The following is a 27,568-nucleotide window of genomic DNA, read 5'->3' on the forward strand; positions in this document are numbered from 1 at the left end:
AATATACTCTAGTTTTCAAAAGATACATGGTAATGTAGATGACAAAATTAGAAAACTAAATGATCGTGGCTTGCAAAAGCCTAATGAAACATTGGAGCTGAAAATGTCAGTATTTAATGAACTTAACTGTAGAGAATCACAAGAGATTCCTGCAGACCCTGAGAACATTATCTAGTGTATCTTGAGCAAAACTGGCAAACACTCAAAAAACCCACTGGTGGTTTTGCCAGCCAATGCTAAGTACTTACATATGGTCTTTATTCAGGTTCTTTCAACTGGTGAGCATTTCTCTCAATTTAAATAATTGGCAGTCATAATTTCTAATTTTCATAATTGCAGCTGCCTTTAAATGAGCTCTGCTTGAAAAACTCCTGCAAGGGACCTTGCTGGGAATCATCAAACTTACCATACTGGAGAAGAACCCTAATCCTTGTCAGCCATGGCTACAGTCCCACAGAAAATGAGGGCCAACACAGATGAATTGAGCTTAGAAGGAGTATATGAATTATTTGATCTTAGGTCAGAGATGGCCATCAATGTGCTCTGAATAGGAATAGATAAGAAGCTTCTGTACAGAGACAGATCATTCTTCTTGTTTTCAGATTACATCTTCTCAGTTCGAGATTGCACATACTCCAATAGGTCAAAATAGTGATCCTTGAAAATCACATGCTTGTTTTGAAAGAAAAGGATAGAAATCTGAATCTCCTTTTTTTTTTTTTTTTCTGAAAATTTAAACTTTAATATGGACAAAGCCACCAAATTCGTCTACATGTGGATCCTGAATCTAAACAATTTTCTGGATTTTCTGAGTGCTGCTGGCTAAAAGTCAACACCCCCACTACATGTGATCCAAACAAGAATCTAACACACAGACAGACTATTTAGCACTAGGGCACATCTTCAGGTTATTTCCAGATAGCAATACAGATGTGTGTAGCTAAAAGACTGTGCATACTGTTCCTATCTGCTGCATGTGATCTTATATTGCCCTGCAAATCTGTGTATTTTAATAAACCAGTCTGCAGATGAGTGGCAGGAGTGCTTGCTTTTGTGTGCAGAAAGATTCTGAAGAGACCATCAGCATGCCTCTGCCGGAGACTAGAGCCCCACTGGGAGAAGTGAGTGAGTGCCTGAAGGAAGGAAGGAATGAAAGGCTGCCTCTCAGGTGGGCTCCCCTTGCCAGCAATGAGGGCCTGTGGTTGCATGACTCACCAGCTGGCCGTCACGGGAATGTCTGAGAGCGGGGCGATGTGGGCATGCTGTGGAAGCACCACAAGCCGTGAGTGGTTTAGATTCATCTGCTACTGCTTTAGGGAAGCGCAGTAAATTATGATGGCAAGCTTAAAACAATCTGACAATTATAGGGACTTATTTTAAACACAGCTGTTAAAGGAGGATACACATTTATAATTTTCATAATCATCCTTTGTTCAGGCTCAGTGTCCTGAGTCTAACAGGCAAACACTGCAAAACTGACCAACAGGAGTGGAGAAAGGATCTGGTGATGTGACAGACTGAGGTAGGTTAAAGCCATTGCACAAAATACCATCCACACACGGGCTTCAGTCTAGAGACCAGCAAAATCAGTAGGAAGTCTTTCCATTGACTGTAGCTCATAGAGATTGAAGCCTTTTGAGAAAAACAGTGTATCTGCTTGTTTATGCCCCTATTACACCCCTTTGTGGAGTGTGGTTGTCAATTTCACACAATTTAAGACCATAGACCTTCTTGCTGGGAACTGCTAGGCAGGTCCTTCCCACATTCTCTTGCATCCCAGGAAGACCACTCTGTGACAGGGCTTCTCACTGCCATCCATTTGCTCAGGACTACAACAGCATCTTATCTACTGCTGGGCATACTTATCCTGCCTCAGAAAAAAGGCCCTTAACTAAGAATCAGATGTGAGGCTGGTGTGATAAGGACAAATTAAGTCACTGGCTTCCTCTGATCTCCATGTGCTTGCTTCGCTCAGGATCTCATAAGCTACTTGGGACAGCTACAGTACTTTGGAAGTAGTCACATAATTTTGATTTGACTAGTTATAAACCATGTATTAATTATCTGGTGTTGTCAGCCCCTACCATACCCTTCTTAGCTAAGCCTCTTTGCTATAAGGCCAGGCTGAATTTCTGTTCTCTAAATACAGGTGAGGCTCTGTGCTAGGCTGGTGTATCTCTACAGTATTCTTAGTTACAACCTGCCTGGTGGCAAGATCAGTTCAGGCTGTGCCTGGTGCTATGTTTGAGCCCAGGTGTGTAGCCTTTTTCTGGGATCTGTTTCATCCCTTCAGGCATGTCCTAGCTCTTCCAGTCCTCAAGCTCTTTACCACTTGCACCCTATGCCAGGAAGCCTTGCACATCATTACCCTGCGGGCTTACTTTCTTGAAACTGGTTTCTGTTCCACCCAAAATGGGCACGAGCTGTGCCTGTTTCCACCTGAGGCTGCTTGTTAGGCATGATGTCACACCTCATCACAGACTCATACAATAACTGAGGATGGAGGGGACCCTTAGAGGTTCTCCTGCTCAGACCAGGGTCAGTGTTCAAGCATCCTGATGTAAAACACAGACACACTGCAGGCTGACATTAAGCACCTCTACAGACACATTTGGCTATTGGAGAAAAAGTGATTGAAATGAAAGCCCAGCATTTTTCTCCCTACCTACTTCTTTTAAAAAAAAAAAAAGCTTGTAATTTTCATTTCATCACCTTCCACCACAAACCTTGAACCAGCAGCAGACAGAGGACCTATACACATACTCCCAACCTCTAACATTGGTGTGTCTGGGAGCTGCTCCAAATGCATCATTAGAAGTAGTATTATATCCTTTATTTTTTTAATCCAGAGAGGCAGGATCTGCTGCTGTGTATGCCCAGCTGGTCTATAAACAATTGTTTATCCTGACAATAAAGTTCAGGTTCTAGTTTCAAGCACAGCAATCTAAGCAGGGCTGTGTTTCTCTTAGCGACATGGAGAGCAAGGTTGAAGCAGACAGTAGGTAACCAAGCTGCCCACCCAGCATCATCCTAAGCTGTCAGAGGAGGAGACCAAGCACAGGTAAGGGGGTGCAAACATTACCTTTCAGGTTATTAAGCAGCTGCTTCAGGGGTAATCGTGGCTGGTGTTTCCATGAGCCAAGGCTCCTCTTTCCATAGTCTTACCACTTCTGTCTGCTTCTCTTCCACTTATGCTGATGAACTGGTCTGCCTGGATTATGTATAATTATGAAATCTTTGAGAGATTCTTTGATGCTAATTCAAGTCAGAAGGGCTTTATTTTACACAGACAGTTTTCCTACAGCTTTCCGTAAGTCTGAGCAGCACACAGGGCAACAGTGAAAAATCAGGATCCACTGCTGAAGTTTATTTTTGTAGAGGTTAGTATTCTTGGCATATGACATAGACATGCTGTGAGAGTTTTCAAATATTAGTTATAATATTTACTTTGCTTTTGTGAAGAATGTGTTAGTTTAAACATGTCTTCTCCTAAGGTAAAGTGAAATAATTACATGTATTTTCTCTTGTTTGTGGTCCTTTCCACCTCATCTCCTCTGCACTTTATTTGTTTTCAGTGTGCATGGGATTGTACAAAGAAAAAAGCAATTGCAAGGAACGGTGTCATGAAAAAGTTCAATGGATATTTTAATTGTTTCGTAGATAAGATATATTTATTTCCTTGAAGATAATAATTTCAATAGCACAGTATGGAGATTTTCATATCTTAGAAAAAAAAAACAACAACTTGTATTTCTGAATCAGTTATTTTATGTATGTATGGATAACTGTGAAACTGCCAAATAGTTGAGATTTCTGCTAGTTCAGGAATTATGGAATGAAATCCAAGACTATGCAAATCCCCACAACTTCTTTTACTATGACAGTTACGTCAGCAACTTGAAAAGAAGCCAACTCCTACTTGTCTTAAGCATGTATTTTGTTGAGTATGGCTCTGGTCAGTAGTGATAGACTGGTATTAGACTTCTGATAGATGGACCCAACTTTCTGTGTGTCTTAATGCAGAAAGGAAGAAAGCCTTATGGCAAACTCCTTTGGTAGCAGTCCAGGGGGGAGTGATGACCATTACCCTGACTAACATTAGTCAGTCTTCTTTTCCCATCCAGACTTGTAGCTCTGGCTTATCCGCATGCTAATCTGACTGTTTCAGGCACCCAGTGCTACACTGGACTCGTATTGCTCCAAGATATGAATTCATATACAGATCAAGCTCTAAATCTCAGTTCCTTCATCCCTGAAAAGACAGTCTGCTTCAGGACCTTGTGGCTCCTAGTCAGAAAAGCCGATTTATCTTCTGGCACATGTGTTATAGAGCCTAATGCAACAGAGCCCTGATCACAGTGGCAATAACGATGCGCTGGGAGATGACTGCTTTCAGAGGAGGTGCTGAGGAAGGCACTACAAAGATGCATTCATGGTAGCAAATCCAAGGAGGGGGAGGCAGAATGTTGTTTACCCAAGGTAATATAGTGTGAGTCTGGAAACAGAGAGACTTGCCAAAGTTGATCATTGCAGATCTCCAAGTCACAAAGGAAAGCCAACCAGTAGTGAAAGGGCTCAGCAAAGCTAAGTTGCTCCCTTCAAAGCCTCACACATCTGCCTAGACCTAGTCTGACTATCTGAGTTCCTTGGGAGTGAATATAAGGGCCTACATGAACAGAGTGAGCAGGGCTTGTGTTTTTGTAAAGCATTATTAATATTTATACTGTGGTAACCCTCGGGAACTGTTGAGACCTCAGGATATTAGTTGCAAACTGTAATTACAGTTTGTGCCTGAAGGAACAAACAACAGTCATGGTTGGAAGGTGCAGTTCAGTTCAAAAAAATACCCTGTGGAAATTATACTAGCATCAACATGGTTTTACTCTGCAAATGTACTTCATGTATGTATTTAGTCATGTGTGCCATATACTTTAGTGACATAACAAAGGTCAATCACTTATTTCCTGTACTCTGACTCCAATGGAACTAAGTTATTCTCATTTGTTCAAAAGAAATGCCTTCTAAATTAGAGTCATGTTACCTGTACAAAGCTGTGGCTAAGGGTATAATTTTGACTGCAAAATACAGGGGTGTTTTTGCAGATACTTGTATAATACGAAAACGAAAACAGCAGATACAGGTCTCCAGCTGATTCTCAGCTCACAAGAAGTTATAGAGGCTGCTTTTCCTCTAGCTCGGACAAAGTTTGGAGTAATATCATTGAAGCTAGCGGAGCTACACTATTGTAAAAGTGCTCTTTTATACCCCAAATTAGAGCCGAACATAGCATTTAACTCAAATATGTTAACTGTGAGCTCCCAACCCAGCTTTCTTTATAGGCTACGGCTTTCTGCATGGTGGATCTACAATACCACCAGGGCCATTTGTTGGCCCCGTAGCCTGACACATTGGGCATTGCCAGTCATTAAATTTACTGCCTGGCTAACCTGGACATGGGGTCACAGGGTGATATACTGTGGCTCTATGCTGCATAGGAAGGCTGAGTGATCATCCGTGCTTAGATGACTTCACCCTCAACATAATGTCCATTTTCCCTGAAGTGTCCTGCAAAGGTTCCTGCAAGCCCATACACCAGACACATCCTCTGTGAGACATGGAGCCACAGTCCTGTCTCATCCCCTTTATTTGCTGAAAAAGAACTCGGGAGGTCTGAGAGATGCCAACTTTGACAGCTCAAAACCAATTGTCCTTCCTCACCCAACTCATGGGACGGGCCCCAGGGTCATGAAACTTGAACAAAAACATATACAGCAGTTTAGTTCTTGCTTTCATTTTGGTCTGAATAATGCTATTTTTGTTCTTGTTGCAGATACATCCTTAAAGTGGCTTCTCCACTGTCCATTAAGCCTTCAACCCTTGAACCCTGCCATCTCATCAGGCAGCGGTTCTGCTACCGCCATCCACCATGCTCCCTATCTTCCAGCCAGTTCTTTGCTTCTCAGCCTCAGCTATGCCCTTACAATACAGCATCCAGAGGGCTGCCCCTCTGGTGGGAGATATACAGACTAAGGACGTTTCTTTCTTTTTCCCTGTGTTCACCCTTTTAGTCACAAACCATGGGGGAAAGGAACTGAAACAGCGTGAATTGCTTTACCAAGCCTTCTTTAAGAGAATGGTGTGGCTGGTAGGTGGTGTGAGGTCTGACTCCTGTTTCTAGCTGCAGACTCAGTACCTTTTCCAGAGAAGGTAGAGAGAGCAGGTTTCTCATAAGCAGTGATACCATTTACTAGAGGATCCTCAGGAACTTTAGTAGCTACCTGGCTTGTCCTTGAAAGGCCAGTATCTAGTTGTTTGGTGCTGGACAGATGGGCTTTTTGTCCTTTGGCAGCAGGGACTTAAATGTATGAAGAAATTTTTAGCTGAGCTTTAGGCTGCAGTGGCAGTTCACTGAAGTTCTCTTTTAGCTGTTAAAACTTCCACAGCTAACCCAACATGTTACTGCAGCCAAGCCCATAACACCCAAGGCCTTCCAAACCTGGGGGAGGGAAAATAGTTAAAAAAAAGTGACCAGAAGCAGACAAAGAGAGAAGGGTGGTTTTCCTTGTTAGAGGGAAAAAAGAGAATGCTGAAAGTCAGATCTGCCATGTAAATTTGTGAGGAGTGCTTGACCTCAACCAATTAATCTCAGATAATAATTTTTCAAGAATGTTTTTAAACCTTGATCATTGTATGCAAGGCATCCACCTTTGTGGCTGTATTTCCCTTGAGGTCCTTTACCATTTGCTGTACAGTAGCCAGTAATACACCACATTTGCCCCCTACTTGACATGACTTAAAGCCCACATTTCTTAAAAGCAACTGGCTTCTGCTGTGGAATGATGCAGTTTTTGCCCTCTGTTCAACAAACCCAGCCACACACGTAGCTGTGATCTCATTCTGGAAAACTTCTGAAGGACAGCAGGCTTGTGCGCAGCAACAGTCCTGAGCACCACATCAGTTTCTCTCCACTTAGTCCTCAGTCCTTTTCAAGGTGGTCCTTGAAACCACCTCTCTGGTTTCAAGGTATTTTTTGTTCCCTCAATACTGTAAAAACATTTAGTATGCTCAGGATTGACAAGAATAAGCCTTCAGAAGGGTGAACAGTTCAGTTGCTGAGAATGTCTTCCGAGTTAAAAAAACAACAGATGTATATGTTTGCTAAAGAGGAGCCAGTTAACTTCTTAGTTATGTTCAAGCTGGGGCTTCTTTCTGGGGGCTTTATCTGTTTGGGTTTTTTTTCTGAACCACCACTGAGTTTTATTCTAATTTTGCCCACTGTGGATTTAGAAGCCTTCAGTGCTGATGGCATTTTCTTTTCAAACACTGGGCTTCAATTCAGAGCGTTGAAGGCATGGGAGCAAGAGCCTTTAACATCAATGTGGCTCCCTTACACTGTGACTATAGAAAGCTCCAAACGCTCATCTATTTAAAACTTGTATTTATTTTTGAGCAGTTTTAAATAGATGAGAACTAAGGAGGAAGGGACTGTTGTGCTCCTAACACCGGCTCTTGCCTGGAATCCGGTCAATGTAAAACCCTCCTGCTCCCTGTCCCAGCTGTGTATCTGCACCAAGAGAATTTAAGAACAAAATCTCATCAGTTTGGAGCCAGGGTCAGTGTCCTTAAAGCTCTGGAAAGGAGCAGAGGAGAACCCAGGGAGGAGGACCTGTTTTCCAAGATATTGGATTTGCAAACTGTTTGATTCTCTGCAAAGTTTCTTGGAAAGAACTTGGACACATCAGTTTCTGAGTATTTTAAAAGAGGTAACCTTCTTTTTGTGAACTTTTTTTATTTAGAGTGCTAAAGGGTGACATCGGTCAAGACACACTGGAGAAAAATGTAGGCAGTTTTGCTTGTGTATTAATTCCACGTGTACAGTTGTGGCTTGTATTTTGTTCTTTAGGCAAACACACTGCCTTACAAACATAAAGCAAAACAAGAATGTGGGCCCTCCTACTCCTGCTAGGATGTCCCCTAAGAGCAATCTCAGACCTTCGACTCCCATCAGTCAGAGGCTGATGAACGCGCTTACTTTTAACGTGTGTAAGCGCTTTCACCAAGTTCCTACCTAAAACGTGAAGCTTTCGGGGGTTTAAAGCCTTACCTCCATTAAAATAGGATAGAAATGCTGTCGCAAGCCTAGAGGTACGCTGCCCCCCTGCACGGGGTAGCTGTGCTGCGGCGCCAGGGGCGGACCCAGCCCGGCGCCCCTAGGTTAAACCAGGTACTCCCGAGGCTCGCTGGGCGGTGCGGAGCTGCAACCACCCCGCGCGGAGCCAGAACCCCCGCGGCCGCCCCGGCCCCATCGCTGTCACCTGGCCCCGGCCCCACGCCCCGGGAGCGCCGCCTGACGTCACGGCGGCCAGATTGGCTGCGTGGGGCCGGCACCGGGGCAGGAGCACCCCCGTCCCCTTCTGCACACACTCACTCGCGGAGAAACTCTTCAAAAGGGTTTTACCAGCCCGGAGCGGCTTAAAGACCGTTTCTTGCACTCGCACGCAGACCCCTGGCAGCTCCGGCAACCGAAACATCTGCTCCGCATTGCGACCACCCCCCTCCAGCAAATACCCTTCCCCTGCTGCTGCTGCTCCTCCTCCCTTCCCGCTCCGGCTCGCAGCTCGGCTCGCACCCGCCGCTTCCTTTCTTCCAACGATGTTTTCCTGCTCCACGGGGAGACGTGTTTGCTGAACTTTCCTAACAGTTTGGGGGGCGGGAGGGAGGAACCTGAGGCTTTACTTTACCCCTACCCCCCTTCCCGCCCGGAGCAGGTTGGGGGGCAGCGAGCGGAGGAGGAATCCGCACCGCGGGCGCAGGTCGCACACGGGCGTTCTTTGGAGGAGGAGGAGGAAACCCTTGTACGGGGGTCCGCGAAGCTCGGCGGCTGTAGGGGTCCCGCCGTGGAAATGGCTCGGCTCGGATGGGGATTCCTTGTCCTCGCTGCCTGTGCGCTTTTGTCACCGGCGCTCGCAGCCTCCGAAAAGGGCAAGCTGAGGAGGGTCACGTACGTCCTGCAGCCCGGCCGGGGGGGCTCCGCTGGCAGCCGGCATCAGCGCCCGACCCTCCTCGGGGGGGAGCAGCAGCAGCGCACGTTTAACGTACAGCTCAACACACGCTACAGCGGCGGCACCCTGGAGCGGACCCGGCGGATGAGCAAGCCGGGCGGCGCGGGCGTCCCGCTCCGCTTGAGCCCCGCCGGGCAGGTCCACCCCAACTCCGCCGCTCGCGCCTCCTCCTCCTTCGCCAAGCCGGCCAGCTTCAGCTCGCGGCCCAAGACGCCACCGGGCGCCCACGGCAACAGCAGCGCCGGCCTGCCCCTCCGCCAGAAGCACCAGCTGCCGCCGCTGCCGGGGTAAGGCGCCCTCCCGTCCGCCGTGCCCTGCGCGTCCTCCCGCTCCCCCGCACGGCCGAGGCGGTGTTGCCAGCCCGCAGCCTCCCCGCCTCCCCGAGTACCTTCATCGCGGCCGCCTCCACCCGCGGAGGGCATAGGGGCAGGGGGCAGCCGGCGCCGGGCTCCTGCAGGGCACCGGGGCGCTGCCGGTGCGCGGCTGCCTGCGGCCCCGCCGGTTCCTCACGGCTTCCGCGCGGCACCTGAGGCGGCGCGCGGGGACGGCTCCCACCCGCGGCCCCCGGAGCTCGCGGCCGGGCACGGGCTGAGGCGTCGAGCGCGCGAGGAGCCCGGCGGCCGCCCGCCCTCCCTCCCTCCCTCCCTCCCCTCAGCCCTGCCAGGAGCGAGCTGCGGCCCCATCGCCCCTGTGGCTGGCGCCGCCGAGGGCAGCGCTCGGGGCGCCCCGTCCCGCGTTTCCACACGCAGCCGAGGGCTCCCCTGAGCCACGGCCGGGAGGTTTGATTCTTCCCGCCTTTTCTCTCCGCGGCCCAGCGCCCGCCCCGCGGCCCGCCTGCGGATGGGGAGCGGGGCCTGCCGCGGCGCCGGGGGGGCCCCGCCGGACCCTCGTCCCTCTTTGCTGTTCCTGCAGGGTCAACGTCTGCGGGGGGCAGTGCTGCCACGGCTGGAGCAAGGCCACGGGCTCCCAGAGGTGCATCAAACGTGAGTGGCCGTGTGGGTCGGGAGGGCTGGGGTGGGGCGTGGCGGCACCACTGAGGCCGGTAGCGGGGGTACTTGTGGGGACCGCGCCGGCATGCGGCGAGCTGTTGGGTGCCGATGTTCCCTGTGGGCAGAGAGGCGCTGGCTGAGTTACAGATCCCACCTGCGCCGCGCTGGTGTGGATTACCAGCGTGCTTGCTCAAGCCCTTCCACACCATCGGTGTGCTGCAGTTGTAACGCTTTTCGTCCCTAAATATTTCCTTGCTAATCTTCAGCTTTGCTGAAGGATGAGCAGCAGGTGCCTCTTACGTTTGTCAGCGCAGACAGTGGCATTTTTGGAGAGAGCTTGATTAGTTTTTGTGGCGAAAGTCCACACAACTTAACGCTTGGGTGTTAGGAGTTGTTTTGAACGTGGAGGCTTAATAGGGTGAAGAACCTGCCAGAGGAGTACAGGTGGAGAGCAAGGAGTTGTCATCTCCCCATAGTATCCTTTCACCAGCAGCTTGCATGAAGATCCTGTGCTTCAGGTGTGGAATATTTGAAGCATTGAACAAGTCAAAGGAGATGGATTTGGAGAGGGACCTATGGAGGGATGTACCTTTACTCTGATACCTACAAACACAAAATACGTGCATAAAATAACACAGAGTCAATGCAATTATACTCGTGTTGACCTTTCTAATGTGAAAGAGGAAGCATCTCTGCTAATTTAGGCAGCATTCAGGATGACTGTAAATGGCTAAATGGCAGTGATGTTGCCATGATGTCATGTAAGACGAGTGACATACTTTTTCTTCCTTCAAGAAACCCCTTTAGGTATCAGCTATATTGGGAACTTCTTGGGACATCACTTTAGTTAATCAGGACAGACTTCTGTCCCTGAGGCTTGGGGTATTATGGAGTAAATAATGCTTTTAAGATGCAAACTTTGGGCTTTTTTGTAGTGGCTTTTGTCCCTGTGTGGGATTTTTCACAATAGGGATCAATCACATTTATAATCCTCAGTAAGGTCAAGTACCTTTGACCTGTATGGAACTGTTGCTAAGAAGCAAAGGCTTTATTACAGTAGGCTGTGAAAGACAAAACTTTACGATTTCCCTGGCCAACTTAGACATGAATTTAAGATTAAATTAAGGTAGGAAATTAGCATTTTCAGCTTGAAATACATGCTGCTGTGTTAGGTTAGTCAGCTTTTTTGTTTAACACATGGTGCAAGTACTGAAATTATTTCCTTCAGTTTACGGTGGTATTTTGAGGCTAATCGCAAACCTTACTAAACACCTCCCTTAGCTGAAAGCCCAATCACAGTGAATGGGACCTCTTAATAATTTCGGGGTATTAATTAAAAAATGTGTTTCAACTGAAATCCTATTGTCAACCAGTTTTATTTTCATTATTTTGAAGACACACTCCCCAGATTTCCATATTTTTTCTCTTTCTTCCAGTAACTGTCATTTCAAGTTTCATCCATATTAAACTTTATTTTTTTTAATAAAATAAGCAGTTTTCTTGTTCTCTTTGCTTTTTGTCCTTTAAGTTCTGGTGGGTTTTTTTGTTGGTTTTCTTTTTTTTTTTGTCTTCTTCCATTGTCATTCAACTGTTCTCTTTATTGTCTTCTCTTTTTTTTTCTCCTTTTTTTTTTTTTATTTCCTGTCTGTTTAGAGTCTTCAATAAGGACTAAGTCAGACAATTGGGTTTTTATGTGATAGCTGTAGAATCTTATTTAAATCAAAGAATTACTTTGTTCATTCATATAGTGACTGGAGGAATAGAGTAGCAGAGAAAGAGTTAAAAGAAAGGGGTGTGTGTGTGTGATTTTTCTCTTTGACCATTCTTTCTCATTTTGTGTCTCTGGTATTGGGCTCTCCTTACAATTAAATATTTTTTCTGCCTGTTCTGATGCTACTCCGGTACATCCTAGCAGTGGTATAATACACTTGGCTTGGATCTTCTGAGTTTTACCCCTCTCTTGGCAAGCCAAGGAAAGTACTAAATGTACTGAAGTTGTCTGTTTTGTAACTTAGGCAAACCATGAGATAGCATTGACTTGATGTAGTTGTGGAAGATTAGTCTCACAGTCATAAAAGCCAGCTATCTCCTTTTCTGGAACCTCCTGATGATCCTTTCAGAAGAACAGAAATCCTACAACTGAACAAATGTTAACCCCTTGTGTCCAGTAAAAAGAAGTGATTTTTTTTTTTTTTTTTTTTTAATTCAGATAGTGGACTCTCAGTTAGTTTTGAGTGGATTATTGCAGTTGTGGATTAATTGTGCCACAGATACAGGCACACCTGAGCTGACTCCGTGTAGAGTCATTTGGACCTGTCAGGGTTTATTAGCTCAGGTTCAGTATCACTTTAATAAGCTATTTGGTCTCTAGGGCCAGTTTATACTCTCTTGAATGGTGAAAAGCCTGAGCTAATAAACCCCAGGCTCATTCTGGCACTTTCCAGAGCCAACTTCCGTTTGTCTGCGTTGTGCTTCCAGAACCAGAGTGCTGAGAGCTAGCTCCGATCAGCGAGGCTTATTAGCTCAGGTGTAATCCCAGGCTGGAACAAGCAGCATGTGTTTCTGCTCTGCTGCACTTGTGTGAATAAGCCTGCTGGTAACCCACAGAAAAAGCGGTTGAAGGGAAGAGGTATGGTCTTGCAGCCCTGGCTGTTTATAATCTTCCCTTTGTCTTGGTGGTCTTTGTTAGCCCTGCTTTCTCATGCATGGGACTATGGCTGAGGCTGCCCTTCCCTTGGGGACTTCTATCTCAGGTGGCTGGCAGCCTGGCTGGGAGCAGTAGCAGCTGCATCACATTCCCTCAGTAACTGCAACAGGGGGTATTTGAAATGTTTCTGTTGTGGGTCAGAGGGCAGCATCTGTATGGAGGAGGCAAGTGGGCTTTTCAAGTCCTTCTCCAAATTTTGAAGTTGAACTGCCTATTGTGTTTACAGTATTCATGTTCTCTTGGAAGCATGATGGTTTGTCTTTCTGTTTTCCTGTGAGCTGCCTTTATGAGAGTACATACCCTATCCAATTTAGAGCATATAGGCTTTTCCCCCTCTGTGCCTCATATTTCAGTTTTACATTGTAAAGTTGTATCTTAAGAACTTTTTTCAAACTTGATGTGACTTTGCTTATGAAGACCTGCATCATTCTAATTAAGAAGATGAAGTCATAAAAATATTCAGAATTGCTTTACACTGGGAGAATGATATTTCACAATCAAAACCAACCTTTTTGAAGTGTTCAGAACATTCACCTTTGGGTAAAGACAAAAGGTGGGAAAAAATCAGCCACAGCAATAAACACTTTGGAAAGTTATAAGCATGTGAAAGGGTTTATGACAAAGATTGTCTTCCAGTCATAGTTATCATAGGTTATAATCTGTGCAAGTGCAATAATAAGGTACCCCCGAGGCTGGAGAAATCCTGTTTTGTTAGTTCTTGTTGCATAATCCAAGCATTATATGAATATTAATTAACCCTATAACATGGCTGTAAGGCAAATAAAACCTAAAGCGTGTGGGGTTTATTATTTATTTCATTTATGGAAATTGAGCCATAGGTTAAATGTGGACTTAGACAAGTTGTAACAACTGTTTGGAAGGCCTAAACTGGAAATCAGGAATTCCTGCCTCTCAGTTGCATGTTTATCCTATTGAAAACTATTGTCCTGTACTTTGTTACTTGCGACTAAGTTTCTATTAGTTAATACTACTTCATACAACATATGCCCTTATGTTTGTTTTGGTTTTGTTTTCTTAATGATTGCAAGGAGCTGTTCTTCATGTTGGGAAGTCAAGAAAGAAATTATATACTGTATGCAGGATTTGATAAAAAAACCACCTGATTGTAATTGTAACCCCTTTATAAAATGTGTTATAATATTTTGTCTGGAATATTAATATCAGTTGTTTGTTCTCACAAACTGGATGGTTTAAAAAAAAGCATTGCCTGGAGAAATTCTAACTTTCACTAACATAATGATGAGAATTAACTAATGATAGTTGGAAGGAGAGAGTCGTCTGTTAATGGAATACTGCAGCATGAGTTCCTTGTTGTAGAAGTGTAAGAAAGGCTCATGGGACAAACAGGTGAGGAAGTGGGTTTTAGCAGGATTATGTTAAGAGTAAATTTCACATAGGGGCAGGAATAACTGTCTGTGTAGATGTAGAGCCCACATACACCATTGTTGTCAATTAAGAGAAAAAGGATCTTGTGTCTTTATTAGCTGAAGATATTCTGTGTGTGCATGCATTATGTATTCCATGCACGGGCATAAGGTGAGGATTTTGGAGTTGGAGCTGGACTGGATTCTTTGAGTTTGGTCATGAAGTTCTTTCCTATCTGTCATGTGCTTGGGCACCTTGAAAGGTCATCAGAAAATAAGAGTGTTATTTTTTTAATTTTTTTTTTCTTTAAATTAGAAGATTATCTTCCTAATTCTTTCTTTTTGAAAGACTTCCTGACTCAACATTAGATAGATGTTTAGTTTAATTAAAGAATGTTTAATTTACTTTTCAGAATAAGAAAATGTACAACAGTAAAGTGTTCCTGCTGGAGAAGGAGACTAGAAAGTTGTGCTAATACTTGCCCACAGGAAGGGTCCCCATTGCTCAGTTCCTGAATCTGCGTGGTGTTCACTTGTGTATTGCTATGCAGTTTGAGCCATCTCATCCCTAAGCTTCCAGACTTTTACTTCTTGCTGTTGCTGAGTTACCATGCTACAGCTTTGTGTCTCCTTCAGGGCAAGAGCACTCTACAGTGTGACCAGTAGTCTTAGACCCCTAGTTGTTCAAGACCTGGATGGAACATGCCCTAGGTTGCTTTTGACTTATGCTCCTGAATTTTCTTGGGGAAGGGGAAGAAAAGGTTGCATGGCTTGGTCTTATTCTGGTATAGGATTAGGATCCAGACCTGCAGACTTGGAAGCATACATCATTCTTCCAGTTAGATATAAAACTCTGACACTAAATATTTTAGTATTGGTTTCTCAAAATCTGCTCTATTCCTGTCTTCAGTTCAGCTCTTAGAAATGGTGGTATCTAGGATCATTTTAACTGGGTACTTCAAATGTTTGCAGCTGTGTTTCATGGAGTTTTTCTGGTGATAAATGGTTCCTGAGGCTTGTGCTTAATCAGTTTTGTGGCTTCGAGTTTTACCAAGTTCTGTTTATTTACATTGCTTATACAAAGCCTAACTATAACATACTCTTCCCAAATGTTTCTTTTCATTCTAAGACCATGATCTGAGTAAAAGCAGTATCAATCTCCTTCAAATTATGTCCAAATCAAAATTAAATGTCTCAATTTTAAAGAGACTTAATTACTTTGACCCCATATAACTGACCTATGCATTAGTCCTTTTTAATCTGTTCTTTGATGTTGTTTTTAAGCGTTCCAAAATTGGAAAAACTGGAAGCCATTACTTGAGCAGCTGGGTTTTGCCTCTGCTGTATTGGCTACTGTAGTACATAAATAAAACTTTTAAATTTCATATACAGGGAATAAATTGGCTTTTGTAGTGGGAAAGCTCTTGTTAGCCCTCAGTGGGGGTTATGCTCTGCTTTATTTTTAACTTAGTGTCCTTAGGAAAGGGGGAGAATTCAGGATTCAGATTCTTATCTTTGGCTTTGTCTACCTTAGTATGCAGCATGGACTAATGGAAGCAGGTGTATAGACTAAAGCCTTTGATTTTATGACCTGAGGCCCACACTATGCATGTTTCAGGGCTTAATGTTTTATTTTTGACTAGGTGTACTCTGGTCTCATGGAGTGAATGCCAATATGAGGCTGAAACGTATTAGGTGCTTTCTTGGAGTGTTCATGGTTTTTTTTGTTGGGTTGGTTTTTTTTTTTTTGTTAGGTTTTTACTTTGTGGTTTTCTTCCTTTATTTTTTTTCTTTTTTTACTCTGCCTTTAAAAGCACCAGAACTTGACTTTCTCAGCCTAATTTATTCCTAGAAAATGGATCCCTTCCATTGCCTACAGAAAGAAAGCAAAGCTTTGGCATCTCTCTGCATTTCTGATTGCACACTGGAGGGGAAGAAGAGTTTTACATGTTAGCAAGGCAAGATATTAATTTAATACAGAGTTAAAAATAGTTCTGCTTGTCCATGTTCTTTTTTGTGAAAGGCAGATTGTAGTCCCTGCATAAACCTAGAGTTTTGCAGAGCTGCTTCCTGATAAATGGGGATTGATTTTTGTGTCCTATGGCAAGATTTGATTTTTCATAATTCAAATAAGCTTTTTTTTTTGGTTATTATCTCTAGATGGCAGATTTGGCCTGGGTTTTCAGAGAAGCTCAACTGATTAGTGAGCTCTAATTGAGGGTTGGTTGGATTTAGGAAAAACTTTATTGTTCTTAGCATTTTAATGACTATTATGATTAATGGCCTTTTCTCTGGTATGTATTTTCTGTAGCACTTCAGTTGTCTGAATCCTGCATCCAGTTAAAAGTTTTCAGTTTTCTCTTTATTGAGTTTCTCTTAGTTTGTTCAGTTTCCTGCATATTTCTTGCAATGTATTTTGTAACAAAATGAATAAGCACTATAATGAGAAACGTTTCTTAATTTCTTTTTTTTTTCTTCTTTTTTTTTTTTTTTGGATACTGAAATGATAGAAGGATCTCTACCATGTGAAATGTTTGTACTGTCAGAATATGTACAATTACCATCTCGTGTAAATGTCTCCCAGATTGTACAGCCTAACAAGTGTTTATATAAAACTCCAGTAGACACAACATGAATGAAAATGTCAAGTATCAAACAGTATGTTATATTCTTATGACTGATAAAATAATGTGTCTGAAGTTAGGCTTTTGAAGTATTTCAGTATAGCTGCTATTCAATTCTGATAAATCTTGGCATTTAGTGATAATGCTATGTCGGTACATTGAGAATATTCTTAATAAAGTATGTTATGTTGTCACTAGGTGTCCTGGTGTTTGAAATATATTTACGGAAAGAATTTTCTCAATCCATATAGTTGTGATAAAAACAAAGTTTCTGTGTAGGAAGATGCAGATGGTTGTAGTACTTCCTACATTAATAGTCTAGAGGTCATACAGATTTTCTGTGGTTAATGCCATTTATTCTGATTATTTGAATATTATCAACTTTTTTTATAGAATGGTCTTACAACGTGGTTATTTCACCCTTGTTCACAAATTCCTTTCTCCCCTACCCCCAGTGAATGTGTAGAATTGTTGGATATATTTCTGGTAAAATTCAACTTTTGAAAACTGTTTGGAGATACTCAGATGGAGAGCTAGATCCTCAGAAAAGCATTAGGTGGTGAGCACCAAGTGTTTGTTCAGTTAGCTGTTGGGTTTCTAGTCTCCAGTGTTGCATCCTCAGTCCCAACAATAAATTAAAAGACTTAAAATGGTATCCAGAATAAAAGTATAGAAGTAAGCAGTGAGCTAATTTGGAAAACAGGAAACTATTGTAAACTTTGCTTTTCTCCAGCGTGTCAGCACTGTGTTCAGATTTTTCTGAGGGAAACTGGAATATGCATCTTTCCTTTTGGAACCCACAGCTGGTTGCTCTTCAAAGAAATTGCTTCACTGCCTTTCTTTTGGAATCAGTAGGGGATCGTCGCTCTGTCTTTCAACATAGCAGGAGTTAAAGGTGCCTTTGTATCACAACTTTTTGTTTAGGATGCGCACTCAACCAAGACAAGCTTTGGCTTGGTTTTCTTGTGTGCTTGAAGAATAGAAATCTTGAATTAATGAAATAAGAAAGGCAATATTTCCTATGCCTTTAACAGTATTCCTATGTTGCATGTAAAGGAACTTGAAATTTCTGCTCTAAGCAGAGATACATTCATGTCACCGGGGTGGTTTTCCCCCTTTTTGTAAACTTAATGCATGCATCATTTCTCAACCCGTTTATGCTGGAATCTGAAATAGCTCCACACTTATAATCTCTTTCCAGTTGCTAGATTTTCTGTTATTTGCCCTCCATCATGTATTTTGTCTGACAGGATTTATATACATCTATGAGAGAAGTTAATATATACTGTAACAATGTGTATAGTGAGGAAATTTGTTGGAAGTCAGTGCATTCTGATTAAACTGATGCTTGACTATGTGGCTAAGAGGAGGGAGGGGAAAAAAGGTATGTTAAATTTTAGTGGAAACAGAAAGGGATATTCTAGCGGATGGGCTCATTAGAAATAACACAAGTTCACAGCACTTGTAGTGTAGTTTTTGTATCAAAGTATCAGAGGTTTAGGAATGACATTGAAAAACTTTTGTGAATATTTTAAGTACTAACCAACAGCAAGCAGTTGCTTGATAAGAGATGCTTAAAGGTGGAGTTGAGGCTGAAAGGTTAGAAACTTGGGTGCAGGAAACTTATGGGACATTTAAATTTCTTTACTGTTTCTCACTGAAAAGAACATTTTTGTGCGTTTCAATCTTCCACATAATCTAGAGACACAAGGAAATAAACTTGTAAATGAGATGTTACTGTCTGAAGAAAGTAATTGTGAATCAAGGTAAAATCAAAGTGATTAGCATATGAATAGGATCTTAATGATCTTAAGTCAAGAGTTATGAGGAATTGAACATAAAAGTTTTCTCATGACAAGTGGAGTTGTACCTGTGTTTTGAGTCTTTCAGAATGTCTGGAAAAGAAATTTCAATTTAAACTTCAGTATATGATAATATTTTTTACTTATGGTTTTAATATTATAAATTATTTTTAATTTGGTATATGAAAACATAAATACATTCTGTACATGTAGAAGATTTAAAATATTTGCATATTTTAAAACTGTTTTAAAACTTTTATTTTAGGTCTTGCTCCTGCAAATATTTATATACTCTTTAATGAAAATAATATGAACCCATGGCCTGAAAAGTGTGTATGTGTAGATCAGTCCCAAAGCGACATATAGATGTGTTGGAAGGGGTGTGTTTAAGCCTGATGGTAATGTAATTTCATACTTGCTTTTCTGAAGGAATGTTGTAAATACAACCATACTAGGCCTGCTATGCATCCCTTTAATTCTCTATTTTGTCTGCGATGGTGGTGAGCATTAGTGGATTAGGGAAAGATGCATAAAAAGAGATACAGCCGCAGAAAATGTTTTCAGCTTTTTGTGATGCAGGGATTTCCAAGGCAAATATGGCACCATAGCTTTATTTTTAGTAGATGTATATTGCATGGTCTTAAAACACATAAAACAACCTCAAAGGGCCCTGTGTTCCTTCACAAAGCTTCTGGAAAGTGGGGGTATGTTGTTGTGTTGTCTGTGCCTGGCCTTCCAATGTGACCAATTTCTTGGCACAGCAAGTTTGGGTGCTATATACTAACAGGGTCAAAAAGCAGATCATTAAACTCTGACAGAAAAATCTATTGGGAGTTATTAAACACAAAACCAGGACTCTTGCTCAGAAAGCTGCTGAGTCCTTAATTCTTTAAGGCTGTAGTGGTACAACGTTTTACTGCTTGTCATCCTGTCCTGACACCTGTCCTAAAGCATCCACCTTAATAATTAATGGAGAGAGGAAACTAGACTAAGTGGATCTTTGATCTGACCCACTAAGCCTAGTCTCATTATTTGCATCTTTGCCACGCTTCATTTTGAATTCGCAGTCATGACCTCTTTGTATTGAATAGGAGCAAGCCTATTGCCTTTAATAGGAGCATATTGCCCCACTTTTCAGTTTTAAACTTGATGCTTCCACGGTCCAAGTTTTGGAAACTTAGCTTTATGGAAAATAATGGTGTTTGCAGTTAGATGTGCCATTATTGTTGCCTTCAAACAGAACAATTAGGTCATAGATTTGGCATGCTGCAGCTGTCTTGAACAGTTTTAAAACCAAACTGTTGTATTATGTCAATTTAAATGTAAAGTCTTTCTGAAAAAAAAAAAAAAAAGTTTTTTTTTTTTTAAATCTTATTTTGTGGTCTTATATTACACAACATCAATCAAGAACTTCAATCAAAGACTGCATTGCTGTGAAGATCTAATGGATCAGGTTTTTGCGCCATTGTCACTGTTCATGTGATCTGAGAAAAAATAGGTCTTTTGTAACATAGTTGCTCGGTCTGCTGATGCTTTTTTTGTTATAAAGCCAGCTAGAGTAATGCAGTTTGTCCTGTGGAGTTTCATGTGCTTTGTGTATATGTAAAGCTGAGAAACTTTTTTTGGTAAAAAAGGATAATGTAATTTCAAAATAGCTGCATAGTTTTCAGTTCATTGCAGTTTTGTTATGTTCGCTTTGATAAGTGAAAACCTAAGTTTTCTTAGGCTTTTGAAAGGCAGCTTTGGTTCTTAGTAACAGGAAAAAAAGAGTTGTGATTTTCTTAGGGTTGTCTTTTGTGTGTGTGTAAGTTGTTACTTCACTTTTGAGAGAGGAGATACACAATGATCAGTGTCCTAGCAGAACGGATGTTTGCTATATTGACTTCTGGGGTTGTCTTGTTAGCTTACTGTTGTGTTTGATTTGTTGTTGTTTTTTTTAAACAGCTTGCTAAGAAGCCTGGAGTTTGATATAAATGCATATCCATAAATCTCCAGAAATACATATTCAGAGAATCATAGAATAGTTAGGGTTGGAAAGGACCTCAAGATCATCTAGTTCCAACCCCCCTGCCATGGGCAGGGACACCTCACACTAAACCATCCCACACAAGGCTTCATCCAACCTGGCCTTGAACACCGCCAGGGTTGGAGCACTCACAATCTCCCTGGGCAACCCATTCCAGTGTCTCACCACCCTAACAGGAAAGAATTTCCTCCTTATATCCAATCTAAACTTCCCCTGTTTAAGTTTTTAACCCATTACCCCTTGTCCTGTCACTACAGTCCCTGATGAAGAGTCCCTCCCCAGCATCCCTATAGGCCCCCTTCAGATACTAGAAGGCTGCTATTAGGTCCCCACGCAGCCTTCTCTTCTCCAGGCTGAACAGCCCCAACTTCCTCAGTCTATCTTTATACGGGAGGTGCTCCAGTCCCCTGATCATCCTCATGGCCCTCCTCTGGACTTGTTCCGACAGTTCCATGTCTTTTTTATGTTGAGGACACCAGAACTGCACACAATACTCCAGGTGAGGTCTCACAAGAGCAGAGTAGAGGGGCAGGATCACCTCCTTCGACCTGCTGGTCACGCTCCTTTTGATGCGGCCCAGGATACGGTTGGCTTTCTGGGCTGCGAGAGCACGCTGCCGGCTCATGTTCATTTTCTCATCAACCAGCACCCCCAAGTCCTTCTCTGCAGGGCCACTCTGAATCTCTTCTTTGCCCAGTCTGTAGCCGTGCCTGGGATTGCTCTGACCCAGGTGTAGGACCTTGCACTTGTCGTGGTTGAACTTCATAAGGTTGGCATCAGCCCACCTCACAAGCGTGTCAAGGTCCCTCTGGATGGCATCCTTTCCCTCCAGCGTATCAACCGGATCACACAGCTTGGTGTCATCGGCAAACTTGCTGAGGGCACACTCAATCCCACTGTCCATGTCAGCGATGAAGATGTTAAACAAGACCGGTCCCAACACCGATCCCTGAGGGACACCACTCGTTACTGGTCTCCAGCCGGACATTGACCCATTGACCACAACTCTTTGTGTGCAGCCATCCAGCCAGTTCTTTATCCGTTGAGTGGTCCATCCATCAAATTGATATCTCTCCAATTAAGAGACAAGGATGTCGTGTGGGACAGTGTCAAACGCTTTGCACAAGTCCAGGTAGTTGACATCACCTGCTCTGCCTGTGTCCATCAGTTCCGTAGCCCCATCATAGAAGGCCACCAAATTGGTCAGGCAGGATTTCCCCTTAGTGAAGCCATTTTTTTTAATGTTGTACAAATGGGACTTCTGAAAATCCTGGTGATTTTTTAAAAGTAATTTTTATGTGATAATTTTCTAAAGAGCTCTGTGACCAAACTGTCTCACTGTGATCTTTGCACAGTTTCTAACAGATGACCTGCATGATGGGGTCACTGTTTGGATTTTGGAGTCTCTATAAAGTCATTGAGCCTTACATTTGAGAATTTGAGGCTCCTGACTCTATTTTCCAAAGGTATAATTAATTTCAGTCATGTTCATATAAGCAGATTTTTACTCTTAGCAAAGCCTAGGTCTTAAAAGCCAGGTGGAAGAAAGAGTTGGCTTGTATATTATAACAAATGCTTGCTGTAAGCTTACAGTGAAAGTTACAGCTGCTGAAGTTTACAATGAAAATAGTCTTCAGCTTTCCAGCAAAGACAAAATATAGACTCAAAAATAAACAGAAATATAAGTAAGCAAATGGTTACTTTTTTGTTGCCAGGGAGATGCATAGTACATAATTAAGCTAGCTCAGCTACATAGTATTGGGAAGTAGAGATGTTGCTGTCATGGTTTAAACCGATCCACACAGCTCGTTCACTCACTACCCCCTTCTTTCCCTCTCTCTACTCCCAGAGGGACGGAGAGGAGAATCGAAAAGAATGCAACTCCCACGGGTTGTGACAAGAACAGTTTAGTAACTAAGGTATAACACAAATCACTACTGCTACCACCAATGATAATAATGACAAAGGAAATAACAAGGGAAGAGAATACAACACCTCAACATCAGCCGACTGATAACTCACCCCGCCCCCCCAAACTGAGCACTGACTGATACCTCGTCCAACCCTGTAGTCCTTAGCCCTTCCAGGTAACTCTCCGTTACATCCTGGGCATGCCGTACTGTGGTATGGAATGTCTCTTTGGCTAGTTTGGGTCAGGTGTCCTGTCTCTGCTTCCTCCCGGTTTTCCCTCCTCCCTGGCAGAGCATGAGGCTCAGAAAGTCCTTGGTCAGACTAAAAGATTTGAGCGGTAACTAAAAACATCGGTGTTATCAGTGCTGTTCCCAGGCCAAAAGTCAAAACACAGCACTGCACCAGCTACCAAGAAGGAGAAAAACGACTGCTACTGCTGAACTCAGGACAGTTGCAGAAAAGCATGGAAGGGGGAATTACATGTGAGAAGAACCCCATGCAGAGTTAAAGTTGAGGGCAACTCTGGTGTCATATACAGGTGATATTCATGATGTATCTATATCAGATGGTATTGTCTGTTGGCAAACTAGTTCTTCAAATTAACACAGTCCCATCCTAACAAGTTATTTCATATGTATGCTTATGTGCTGTATTTTTACATATAAATGTATGTATTAAAATGAATTTAAGTGCCAAGTACTCACATTTATTTGGATGAGGTCTGTGGACTGACTTTTTTAAAGAATAGAATAATTGTGTGGTTGGATATGCTTGAATATGGTGCAGAATCAAATGTTATGGTTTAAGATATGGTCTTACCTATTTTAGTAAAACCTATAGACTTTATGATCTGGCATATAATTTTGTCTGAGTTAAAAGATCCAAACAGTATCCAACAACAATATCCAAAGTTTGTAGGGGAAAAGTAGCTCAGCAGTGATTCTTACAAATGCTTCTTTGTATGCTATGTCTAATGGGACTAATGAAGAAATTATTTTGATTGCTATTTTAATTAGAATTGCATTCTGCTGTCCAGTTGTGTTCTCTGAGTAAGAGGATTCATTTGTTTTGATAACTTTGTTATTTTAACATTCTTTAAATATGGTAGCATTGTAAGTTTAAGCATCCAAAGTAAATCCTCAGGCATACCTCTGCAGTGTTGCGTGTACATATGTTCAGCAATTACTTTTGCTCTTCCCTCTCCCCTCCCCCCCCCCCTTTTTTGGGGGGGGGGATTTGCTGCTTCTCCAAATTTCTCACTCAAAATGGAACTGATCCTGTGTTAACTAGGTCTATGAGATGGGTGTTGTGCCTGGGCTGATTATTCGGACTCCTTCTGTAGTCAGTGGATAGAGCAATGCAGTGTAATTACTCCTATCTGAAGGCAGGTATCTGAAAGTGCATTGTCTTTTGAAGAATCTACTCCCTTTTCACTGGTGGTACAAAGAATGTATAGAAGCTAGCTGCAATAATCATGAGCACCTGCTTGTCTCTTTAAAGAATATAACTCCTATGTGCAGCTATATCTTTGTAGTACCAGTTTGTGTCTCCTTTCTTATGTTACTAATGTGGTGACATTGGAAGGAATTTCATTTGGGTTTTAGAGGGGGAAGGGTTGAATTACTTTATACTTTTCTCCATCGTTTTTATCATCTGTAGTGTGACCATAAGTATTCCTGCTAGGTATATATAGGGGATCTGTGATTTTTAGATAGTAATAGAGTGAATCCAAGCCTGAATCAGTAGTAAGATTTTATAATCTGCATAATGTTGTTTCACTGGATGCAGTTTGGTTGTATGGGGAGGGAGGACGCATGAAAGGAAGGGGTGTGTAAAAGGCCACTAATAGGAAGATTTGAAATAACTGGGGTTTTTATTTCAAGTATTTCCTATTTTTTAGCTCACTTGCATTTTACTTTTCCAAGTTGTTAAAATGTTGTCCATGTCTTATGTAGGGAAGCAGTTTAAAAGCTATTCTACCTTATATACTGTCTTTTGTGGAGCTTAGCAGTGTTGCTTTCTCCTTCTCCAATTAACATTAGCAATTAATAACTTTTTTTATTGGGGGGGGGGTGTTTTCCTTCATACTTTGGTTCACAGGCACTGTTTACAATATCTTTTCTTAGCTAACTGTGCACCACCGTGCCAAAATGGAGGGATGTGCCTGCGACCACAGCTTTGCGTGTGTAAACCAGGAACAAAAGGAAATTCCTGTGAGGATACAGTCGTGCAAGACACGTCTTCCACTGGAGGCCGGAGCCCTGTGTTTCCCCCTTGGCCCATACCTCAGCAGGCTGCCCAGCAGACCTTCTCTCAGAAGGTGCAGGTCCCACCGAAGGTTGGCCCTATGACTCAGATGGCATTCACCATCAAGCAGAAGCCTCCTGTTGGGTTACCTCAGCAAATGCAACCACAGTAAGTGTTTCCTTTACTTTCAAGGAAGTCCACTATGTTATTTTTACAAAACATTGTTCTTTGCAAGTGTTTTCAAACCATTGTATTTGGAAACTTTCACAGATTTTTTTTTTTTTTTTAAGAGACTTTTATTTTCACTGTCAGACTTCAGTGGATCTTTAAACTTCTATTACTTATCAGCCAGATCTCCTCACCTGAACAGAATATACTATAATATAAGTCAATTTTATTTTACTTAGAATGACAATGCTGTACCAATTTCAGAGGAGTTAGTCTTAATTTATATTAGTGACTCTCTAAGTTCAGTGTAGAACAGTCTAACATGGAATTTTTGTACCTCATAAAACTGAAGAGAGTAAGCTTTGGTGCTTGTGTTCTGATTTCTTTCTTCCATTTGCACTTTATTTTCTTTAAGTGTGAATGGCTCTACTACAGTGGATACTTCTGCTTGCTTGTGTTTGAGGTTCAGGGTAGTATCTGACTGTCATAAGTAGCAAGGAAACCCCCCCCACCCTTGTTGGAGAATTTTTTTCTCTGCTTTCTCAGTAGCTGGTGACCTAGCCAGACTTTGATATTGCTTTCATTAGTTTAAATACTTCAAGTGCGCCTGAAATTTCCCTATGATGATATTTTTATTAGTGTGTCTGACCTTAACTTGATTCAGGGCTGTGTTTGATATGGGGGTAGGGAGATGCACAGGAGGTGTGGCAGTCAAGTTGAGTGTGGACAGTTTTAGGTGTCTGCTGCAAGTACTGTCCTTCGAGTTTCAGGTGGACTCTGTGAAAAAAGTGTTTCTTCCCTGTATCAGGTGTTGCTTTTGGATAGCTGTAAGCAGGGTGCAGTCCATCTCGCTTCTAGCTTCCCAAGTAAGATAATTAGGACTGGGAAATAAACAGTGTTTTCCTGTGGCCAAAAACATAAAAATGAACCCAGAAGGGTGGTGTGTGGTCATAGAAGCCTGCTTTTGACAGCAAAGTACATCTTGCCACCCCTCTTCAAAGCCGAAAATAGAGATCACTGGGTACTGCCAATGATGTTTGCTGTTGTCCAGTAACCTCTCTGTAAGGCTTTTTTCTTCTTAAACCCTTCCAGTTCCAAGTCCTAGTTCATCTAACTGCGGAGCCACAAACAAAACTGGGTTTGTACATGTCTTGTGTAATAGGGAGTGGGACTTAGCTGAATTCCCTTGGAGTCCTTAACCCTAAGCCAGTATGTTCTTTGAGAAAGGTAGAAGTTGGGGCAGGGTAGGCTTTAGGAACAAATACATCCACAGTCTTGAAGGACAGAGAAATTGCTACCCAATTTTATTATTTTATAGTACTCTCAGCCCGGTTTCATTCCTGTCAGTGAAGCAAGAGTTACTGAAGTGACTGATACAAAGAGGGACTTACCAGTAAATTCTGCAGGCTTCTTACTGCTCCTTCCCATCCAGGCCAGCAGGACTGCTAACCCTCAGTACCCACCTACTTTGCTTAGCCCCACAAAGTGCAGTACAGCATATCAGTGCAAAGAGGCCAGACAATTCCTGTTTTATCAGTGCTGATTTCTAAAGTGTGTACTGTCTTTTTTTTTTCCTTCTTTCCTCCACACGCAAGCATTCTCAATGAATTCTTCTTCCTGTTGTGATACAGGTCAGTTATTCAAATTGGGTATAAAGAAAATATGGGCAGTTTGTTCTTGGCTAAAGAAAATCTGTTGTCTTCCAAGCATTCTGAAACTGCTGAAAGGACTTGTGGCTGCCTCCTAAAGAAGACTTATTTTCCATTATTCCTGGAAAAGCAGAGTCCAGAGATAAAGATTTCCTCTTCTATGAAAAGAGAAGGTGATAAACTACTATTTTTTTAATGCTACTATGCTAGTTGCTAAGCGATGATATTCAAAGTGTTTCTAGAAGGTACCTACAGTGTGTCGTGCTTCACCAAAATCTCAGTTCCTGCTTGCATGAGAGACATTCCCAGATGTCAAGGAAGCTGCTTCAGACTAACAACCCCCACCATCTGTTACCTGCCATCCAGAGTGTTTCAGCACGCTTCCAGAAGCAATGTTAACTCAGGTAGGCTCAGCTCACTCTTCATGGGACCCTGCTCAGCCTAAGGGTTTTTTTCTTAGATGTAAACAGACATTTTCAGGTAGATAAGACTGTCAGTCTTTGAGATTGCATGAAGCTAAATCTGTTTCAGCCAGCTTAATAATAGAGTGAGAAATGAAAAACTGAGTCTTTGGAGTCATGAGAAAGTCAGCCTACAACCTTGGCAAGAGATAGACATAGGAGTGGGAGATGGAGAAGAAATAGGCTGTTTCACAAACCAAAGCATAAAGTGCAGCAGTGGAAGGTGGATGTTTAGATCCAGCTATTGAAATAAGTGCAGCAGTAGTTCTAGTTCTCGTGTAGGGCAATTTAAAGGGCTGAAAGAACCTTCTGAGATCAGGTCTTTACCACTGGTACAGAGCAAATGGGCTAGTTCTTGGTTCAGTTCCTCTCTGAATGTCTTGTGATCTTGTATGTTGTGTGAGGCTCTCCACATATTTTTGGAATTACTTTTTCCTGTTCCCACCCCTAGAAACACAGGGAAAACTATGGCAGGAGTGAAATCATGCATTGTCAGTGTGGTTGGTGTGCTGATCTAGACACTTTTTCTGCAGAGCT

The 27,568-nt window shown here is 42.6% G+C and overlaps 1 protein-coding gene across 5 annotated transcripts in view; it reads left to right on the plus strand.

The window, feature by feature from the left end:
* Positions 1–8,385: 8,385 nt before the first annotated feature.
* The window catches only part of LTBP1 (latent transforming growth factor beta binding protein 1), a 196,775-nt gene continuing 177,592 nt past the window's right edge, over positions 8,386–27,568 (plus strand). For 3 of the 5 annotated variants that reach the window (XM_065679916.1, XM_065679917.1, XM_065679920.1), the window contains exons 1-3: positions 8,386–9,349; positions 9,975–10,045; positions 24,633–24,921. In XM_065679916.1, the coding sequence (XP_065535988.1) occupies positions 8,904–9,349; positions 9,975–10,045; positions 24,633–24,921 (806 nt within the window). In that variant the 5' untranslated portion in view covers positions 8,386–8,903. The remainder of the gene's footprint in view (positions 9,350–9,974; positions 10,046–24,632; positions 24,922–27,568) is intronic. The other 2 variants (XM_065679918.1, XM_065679919.1) reach the window with 1 other exon arrangement.

The sequence above is a fragment of the Lathamus discolor genome, chromosome 5 (genome assembly GCF_037157495.1).
Source record: "Lathamus discolor isolate bLatDis1 chromosome 5, bLatDis1.hap1, whole genome shotgun sequence".
In the NCBI taxonomy this organism is placed as follows: Eukaryota; Metazoa; Chordata; class Aves; order Psittaciformes; family Psittacidae; genus Lathamus; species Lathamus discolor.